The sequence below is a fragment of the Phragmites australis genome, chromosome 18 (assembly GCF_958298935.1).
Source record: "Phragmites australis chromosome 18, lpPhrAust1.1, whole genome shotgun sequence".
NCBI classification, from domain to species: domain Eukaryota; kingdom Viridiplantae; phylum Streptophyta; class Magnoliopsida; order Poales; family Poaceae; genus Phragmites; species Phragmites australis.
This window is the reverse complement of record NC_084938.1, coordinates 5,538,546-5,546,150: the sequence shown is the minus strand read 5'-3', so window position 1 is coordinate 5,546,150 and position 7,605 is coordinate 5,538,546. Positions and strand designations below refer to the sequence as shown.

At 41.6% G+C, this 7,605-nt stretch overlaps 1 protein-coding gene across 2 annotated transcripts; it reads right to left on the bottom strand.

The window, feature by feature from the left end:
- Positions 1 to 1,957: 1,957 nt before the first annotated feature.
- On the bottom strand, positions 1,958 to 7,151 carry LOC133899085 (zinc finger BED domain-containing protein RICESLEEPER 2-like). Of its 2 annotated transcripts, XM_062340010.1 has the most exons (6): positions 6,927 to 7,150; positions 6,109 to 6,754; positions 5,935 to 5,997; positions 2,790 to 4,660; positions 2,629 to 2,683; positions 1,958 to 2,357 (listed from the first exon to the last, which is right to left on the bottom strand). In XM_062340010.1, exons 2-5 carry the CDS (start codon positions 6,675 to 6,677, stop codon positions 2,640 to 2,642), a joined length of 2,547 nt encoding a protein of 848 aa, XP_062195994.1. In that variant the 5' UTR covers positions 6,678 to 6,754; positions 6,927 to 7,150; the 3' UTR covers positions 1,958 to 2,357; positions 2,629 to 2,639. The 2 variants fall into 2 exon arrangements, with proteins under 2 accessions (XP_062195994.1, XP_062195995.1); XM_062340011.1 differs by lacking the exon at positions 5,935 to 5,997 and having other exon boundaries at positions 6,927 to 7,151.
- Between the last annotated feature and the right edge of the window lie 454 nt (positions 7,152 to 7,605).

Sequence of the window (7,605 nt, the reverse complement as noted above, 5' to 3'; positions counted from 1 at the left end):
CTCTACACCGGCCATGCTTTGGATGATCCGAAAGAGGACATGGGGAAGGGAAATACTTGAGTGAAAAGGTATTTATTGTGATTTAGAATGTTTGGACACATACCTGCTCTGCGGCCAAAGGGGACTGGTCGCGGGGTTTGCTCCTGTGACCTGGAGATTGGTCGCGGAGCTTGGTTGGAGAGCTTAGTTGCATGGTTGCCGACTAGTCGTGTGGGAGAACTATGGTTTTGGATAAAACATGACACGCGGTACTTGCTGATATCTTACCGGGGTGGATCCGCCCATGAGGGACCCCGCTATTCTTTACACTGACACCTGGTGTCACATGCCTCCGTAAAAATAGCCTCCAATGAAGGCTCTAGATAAGGGGTGTCTGGTCTTTAAAAAACTACTTAAGGAATATTTATCATAAAAATGAGGAGGGCAAGGGACTCATTCTGACTTCATGCAAAGTGATATATCTTTGTTAAAGAATACTGTTTCAGATTAAGATAATTGATTTGGAACCCTTTGGATCCATTCTATTCCCAATTCAAAGGTCAGGCCTTTTCCTTTGAGCTTTGAAGAAAAAAAATTCTTTGCAGCTGAAGATGAAGAGATGTAAAAGCGGCTTAGTACCAATACCCAGAGAAAAAAGAAAAAAAAAGAAAGCCTCCCAGGAATACATGATAAAGGCAAAAGCACTACAGATTATTGATTTAGAAATAGGAATGAGCCAGAAACCTAGATCCTATTATCCTCATCCAGAAACTTGGGAAAGTAAGAAATATTTGAAAATCATAGCATGGGTTTCTTTTTTCAGAGATTCCTATATGACAATTTATTGATGTTCATTGAGACTTTATTAATGTTCATTGAGAATTTATTGACATTCCATAAATCAGGTTAAAAATCTAAACAATTCGGTTGAGCTCAAGTCACATGCAATTACTGGTTGCATGTTGAATCCATGTGGAATTGATGGTTGCACATCAAACTAACATGCATTGTGCAATGGCCAATTGGTGGCTGACTTACAATATACTCCCTCCGTTCAACTTTATAGGGCGCACTTCAGTTTTGCATTTGTTCAACTTTGTAAGGCGTACACTTTCTCTCATGTATTTTAGCTAGTTTCTTGACCCTTTTGCCCTGAGCTAATTACTCCACTACACTTTCTTCCATGCGCGCCATTAACAGCATGTATGGATGCAACAGCTGCAAGATTCACATCATTTCTATTGAAGTTGGACGGCTGGCATGCATGCATGTTTAAATGCAAACAGGTGCAAGCTGCACCATACAGAAGCTGTACAATGAAGAAACACGACGACGACATGGTGGCTCAAGACTCCGAAGGCCGAAGCAATGGTCACGACGACTGTCACGACAACAACGATGGCGACAATGAGCTCCTGAACATGGTGGTCCAAGACTCCGAGGGCGAGAGCGATGACCATTGTGATAGCGACATGGTGGTTCAAGACTCCCAAGGCAAAAGTAACGGCCACGGTGACTGTCGTGGCCACAACGATGACGACAACGAGCTCATGAACATGGTGGTCCAAGACTCCGAGGATGAGAACAATGGACATTGTGCTAGTGATGACGACATAGTGGTTCAAGACTCCGATGGTGATGGTGACATGGTGGTTCAAGACTCCGAAGGCGATGGCCACGACGACGGGGATGACAAGCTCATGAACATGGCGGTTCAAGACTCTCTGGAAGTTGCAGCCATCGCCGAGGGCAAGATCAACTACGAACTCATGAGCATGGTTGAAGACACCATGGAAGTTGTGGTCACCGCTGCCGATGGGGAGGAGGAAGTTACTACCGACGATGAGTTTGAAGGAATCCGAACAACCTTTCTGAAAATTTACCTTCCTTTCTTATTTTGAGATCAAATTTCTCCTATCTTTTGTTACTTGTGTTAGCAATATGCACGCATGGCCTAGTTTACATGAGGAAATTAACATGCGTAAACATATGATGTTCTTTGTGATTCCATCAGAAATTAAACTACAATTTGATTTAGTCCATAAAACATCTTGATCAAGTAGTGAACAAGTAGCTAACCAAAAAGCCAAATTAAAACTACAGAAGACTAATTCAAGTACACCCTGGCTTCTTCTACAATATGAGTATCACATTTTAGACTTCTTGGAAGCTCGTATTCCTCTCTAGCATTTTCTTCTGCATATGTGGAATGACGTAGTGTTGGCTGCCCTTCTCTCGTATAATTTCTCTCATGCAAGATTGTTGAGTGAGAAAGACATGATTGGACCGATCCGTCGGATATTCTTCATATGCTTTCACCACTGCACTCACAAGTTCTTCTACCGTCTTCGATGAGTTCTTCATTTGTATGAATTGAACTGCAGCAAAAAAACCAAGATCTAAGACATTTAACAGGGTTTCCTTCAAGAGATCACGTAAATAGTGGAAACTGAGAGGTGAGATGTCTTATGGGGGGGGGGGGGCTTATGAACAACATATCTATTTAATGGGTGTCAATAAATAAACTGAGTTACGAGTAGAAAAATGATAAAACAAAATAAGCGTGAGAGGTTTATGGATTTTATCATCTACTTCAGAACTTGAATGATATTCGTATGGAAAAACAATACATGAAGATGGCAGGCTTACCATGCCATGAGTTAAGTAGGCATATTTATGTTTCCGCCATCGTCATCACTTATTTCTGTTTACCAAGAAAAGGAACATTATAGTTACAGGTCCTTTCTTTCTTCCACTAGCAAATGAAACAGGTTGAAAACATGTTGAAAGATGAGGACTTTTAGTAGTACCTGAAGATTTGATCCAATCCTGGGTACAGATGAGGGCCTCAACTACTTCAGGGCTCATTTTTCGTTTGAAAAGGCTCACTCGTTCATCATTTTCGTGAAATGCAGATTCAGCAGAAACTGCACATACAGGTATTGCTAAGATATCACGTGCCAGCCGGGCAAGCGCTGGGTACACTGAAGCATTGTCCTTCCACCATTTCAGAATATCAAAATGGTCATTTTGAGGAATAATCTCTCCTTCAAGGTACCCAATGAGCTCTCCCAATTCCTCATGTGCTGCTTGCTCAATGTAATTTTGACTGGTGTCACGTACTGGTACACTACCATGTGTATCCAACTGTAAATCATTGTTTCTCTGATTTAAATGCTCACCATTTTGCTGATCAACATGACAAGTGTACTGAAGAAAGAGCTCATACAACTTTCCACGCACTTCAAAGATGTACCTTTTGGCATGGCCACCAAAAGCTTCCTTGAAGCGAAAAACAAGAAACTTGATTTTATATCTGGGATCTAGAACAACAGCTAAAGATAGCCATAGGTACCATTTCTTCCAAAGCTGATCAAACTTCATCTGCATTTGTTCAACATTCAAAACTTGGTTGATATTTTCCTTTCTAGATGAACCCAGCAGAGCTATCTTCAACTTCCAAATTGCGTGAAAATGTGAATTTAATGTCACATTGCAAGGGCTGGAAACCTCTTTAATTGCATGGTAAATCGGCCTTACAACATCACAAAAGTCCTCTGCTACTTTTAGCTGTGTACAAGGTGGCTTAGATGAAAAATATTCTAGACTTATCCGTTCAGGGTTTGTCAGAACCTTGTTAAACTGCAAAGCAGCCTCCAATAAGTAGAAAGTCAAGTGCCAGTACTCTGAACCAAAAGAAGGTCGGTTTATTTGCAGCTGTGAAAGGATTTCTTTGTATTTATCCGTACTCAGTGGGGAGCATGTCATGTACTGAAACCAGTTCCGGCTTGTTTCCAGGACAGATTCGTCGATGTCGTAACCAAAAAAGTCATGAAGAGCACCTATTATGCAAGGTAAACTTAATAACTTACATTTGGCAAGGAGGTAATTCTGTTCTGTAATATTGTTTTCCAAGCCCAAAATAGGTACATCAACCAATGACTTGTGAAATGAAATTCCTAAAAGCTTCCGCTCAAGATTCCAGTTCGGTACTACTTCTTTTACTATTTCTTCTGCGGCTGCTGTGCTATTTTCCGTAGTCATATTGCGGAAGGATTTCCAATCGGGAAACATGCTAACATAGTACTCATTCTCAAACTCACACCCAGCAAAGGTACATCTGATGATTTTTCTATTCATGTTCCATTCTTTGTCAATAAAATGCACCGTCACACTGATGAAGTCTTTATATTCAATAGACCAATTTGCTACTGTCAGGAAAACTCCCCCAGGTGCAAGGGCTATTTCCATCTTCAGTTTCAGCTGTTCATTCTGAAAAATACTGAGAAACTTCTCCTGTATAGCACCTTGCGGTACCACATCATATGTGGGACAGATGCCAGCCAAAAATTGCCTAAATGTTGTGCTGGTTGTCAACGGAAAGGAACAAAGATTGGAGACTAAAACCTTGATAAGCAATTCAAAAGATTTATCCTGATCAAATTTCCAATGCTTCTCAACAGATGAATCAGGATGTGACGATGACTGTCCTTGCTTCACCCTATCTGTTGCAGGTTGTGCAGGACAGATCTTGAGATGTCGGCGCAGATGGCTTGTTCCCCCCGAACTTTTTCCACTAAGGCGCTTTTTACAATGTTTACATTCTGCACTTCGAATTTTTCCATCGCTTAACACAGCACTAAATTCCTCCCACACCTTGGACTTTGATCTTCTTCTTTCACTGGCATAAGAGATATGGCATTATGAATATCACTTTGTGTAACATTCAGAGGGAAAGTCCGCAGTCATGCACTAGAAATTTAGAATTATGAACAAAATGCATGTTGTTAAATTAGTGATAAACATAACGTAAAATTGAACTGAACCACTTGACCTAGCCAAAATATGATCCAACTTACGGAATAAATCGAACACAAGATAGCTCGGCCAAAATTCAAAATTAGACAAAAAATACTTGAGCGTATTTGCTGAAATAGATAATATGTAGTTGTATTTATTAATTTAGCATTCATATTCGGTACACGGTATACTAAAAAAGTGTTTTTCGTTACACAGTGTGCCGAATACGGCACTGTTGCCCGTATTCGGCACATCGTGTGTTGAAAATGAACTGTATTCGGCACACGGTGTGCCGAATACGGGCAACAGTGCCATATTCGGCACACCGTGTGTCGAAAAACATTTTTTCGGTACACGGTCATGTCACATCTGCTTTTTCGATGTACGATCATGTGGGTACTGAATAAAGTGTTTTTTGGCACACGGTGTGCCAAATACAGTCCATTTTTGACATACGATGTGCCGAATACATACAACAGTACCGTATTCGGCACACCGTGTGCCGAAAATGGCTTTTTCGGTACATGGTGTACCGAAACATCGGTATACCGTGCGTCGAATACGGATGCTAAATTAATAAATACGACTATATATTGTCTATTTCGGTAAATACGCTCATATATATTGTCTAATTTTAGATTTTTACCGAGATAGCTCTTGTCACCTGTTGAAAAGCTGAGTCCATCCAACACGAATCTGTTCCCAGGCTCCCAACCCTGATCCGCCCTCCATTTTAGGCTTGGTATTTGACGAGTTTGTATAATAAAAGTATAAAACTATTTAAAGAGAAGAAGAAATATATACGGCTCAACTTCTCATATGTTCCAGTTACTTCCCCTTTGCTTATTGTTGATCACTTCATAAGGCAATAAGAATGAATAAGAGGAACCGCATATCATGCCCCTAAAAGAGGAGAGTGGGAGATTGAATTGCTGACGTCAACCATAACAATACTATCCATCAATTAGTCAGTTCAAAATATTACTTATTGCTACAGATAATGTACACAAAGAAAATTAAGTTTGGCCAGATTTATGAACTTCAGAATTTAGATAGTAACTACACTAACAGTATCATGTGGACCACAGCATATCAACATATGAAGGTAAAAGAGACAGATGGAAAGAGCAGATTTTGTCAAAAATATATGCTTACCTTTGGTGAGAATTTCCACCCTCGGTTTGCACAGTGACCCTTTCACCTGGAGCTCGCACATGTCTGTTGAGTGAAAGTACAATTTTTTTTAGAAAAACGACAGGAAATCTGCCGTTTTATTAGACTAGGAGAGAGTTATAATTTTAACACGCCTAGAGAGAGAAATCAGATTACCTTTCCGTTGCACTGGCATCACCGGCAAAATCTCCGTTGGCTGTTGCTCCACCATCATCGTCTTCCTCGCTATTGCTTGAACTGGGCAGTTGCTCTCCCATCCGAGGCATTAAAATCCCTGCTGCTGCTGATACCTCTGGTAGCACATAATCTTGAGAACCTGGTCCGAATCCAGCGCGGCCATCTCTTGGCCACCTTTCTGATGGACGTGGGTGGTTGTGACTACCCCTGACAACCGTCTCAAGAACCTGACCATCCGCAGAGAATGCCACCGATTTCTTGACACCGCAGTTTGCTTGGGCGCATTCATAGTAGATCGGTGGGCATCTCCAACCCGGAATTGTCTGCTGCCCATACTTCCTCCAGATGTAGCCATCATCAGCTGGGCATATGCTACTGCCGTTTGGCTCGGGATGATATGGCAGAGGCGGCATCTGAATTGATGCTGTGTTGACTGAAGAAACGGGATGTTGTTGCTCTGTAACTAGCGTCGGAAACAACATTGAAGGGAATGGGCGAAACCCTCGATCCAACATACCGAGCTGAGGGTGACCTGGCTGGTTCTCCATTCCGGATAACCGCTAATTTTCACAAAATTCAGTGCAATGTTCAAGTATTCCCTGGAACTACCTACCAAATTCGCACCCTGCATAACAAGATATAGATAGGACTCCCTTTCAGTCACATGCTAGGTACAGCTCTAAATCCTGCAATCCTATATACACACACAGAGGAAGAAAAAAAAAGTCTTCCCAAGAACAGCCGTTGTGAAATCATAAGATGAAGGACGAACAGGGAAAAGAAAGCAAATCAATCACCTGCTAATGTTTGCAGGAAATCCGAAGCAGCCAAAACCTCGATTGATTGTAGCAAGAACACAAGAACCAGATGATGGGTCGATGCCTCCAAACCACGAAGTCAACCACTCAGCTCAAAGTCAATGATGCAGGGATGCCGCGTTTGCTTGGAGCGCTTGGTTTGGTTTAAGAAAGGAGGGCAGATGAGCAGGTAACTGGCATTTAGAAAAGGTCAAAATTGAGTTAAGCCAAATGGCACGTAATCAAGGTGGCCTCAATGACATGTGGGTCCTGTGCGTTATTGAGTTCACATGCCTTCTTTCCTTCCTTGCTAAGCAAGCAAATTAATTTTCTGTGCGCTGTCCAAACGCGTTTGAGGATTTCTTTATCTGCTGGCACGCCATTTGTAAATAGGAAACTGAATCCTTGCCGAGCTGGTACATGCTTGCGGTCAAAAAAAATCCGGACTCCATTTAATTTTTAAGAAATTATCTCCTCGCATGCTGGAACCTTGCTTCTCGCTTGGAGTTATTTCTTGATCACACTCCAATGCATGCATGCGCTCTTCCTGGACTTCTATTACTTCACGTACATGCGACCTACACATACACAATATGCACGACATTAGGCAGCAGCACCAATGTTCTACTATTAAAACTATAAAGCTTATGTGAAGAATTCACCTTGTCATTGCAAGAAT

Excerpts from the sequence above, each read along its gene's own strand:
- LOC133899085 (XM_062340010.1), bottom strand. The coding sequence starts at position 6,677 with ATGGAGAACCAGCCAGGTCACCCTCAGCTCGGTATGTTGGATCGAGGG. Across the intron at positions 5,998-6,108 it reads GATGCCAGTGCAACGGAAAG|ACATGTGCGAGCTCCAGGTG; the intron begins GTAATCTGATTT and ends TTCACTCAACAG. Across the intron at positions 2,684-2,789 it reads GGATTGGATCAAATCTTCAG|AAATAAGTGATGACGATGGC; the intron begins GTACTACTAAAA and ends CTTGGTAAACAG.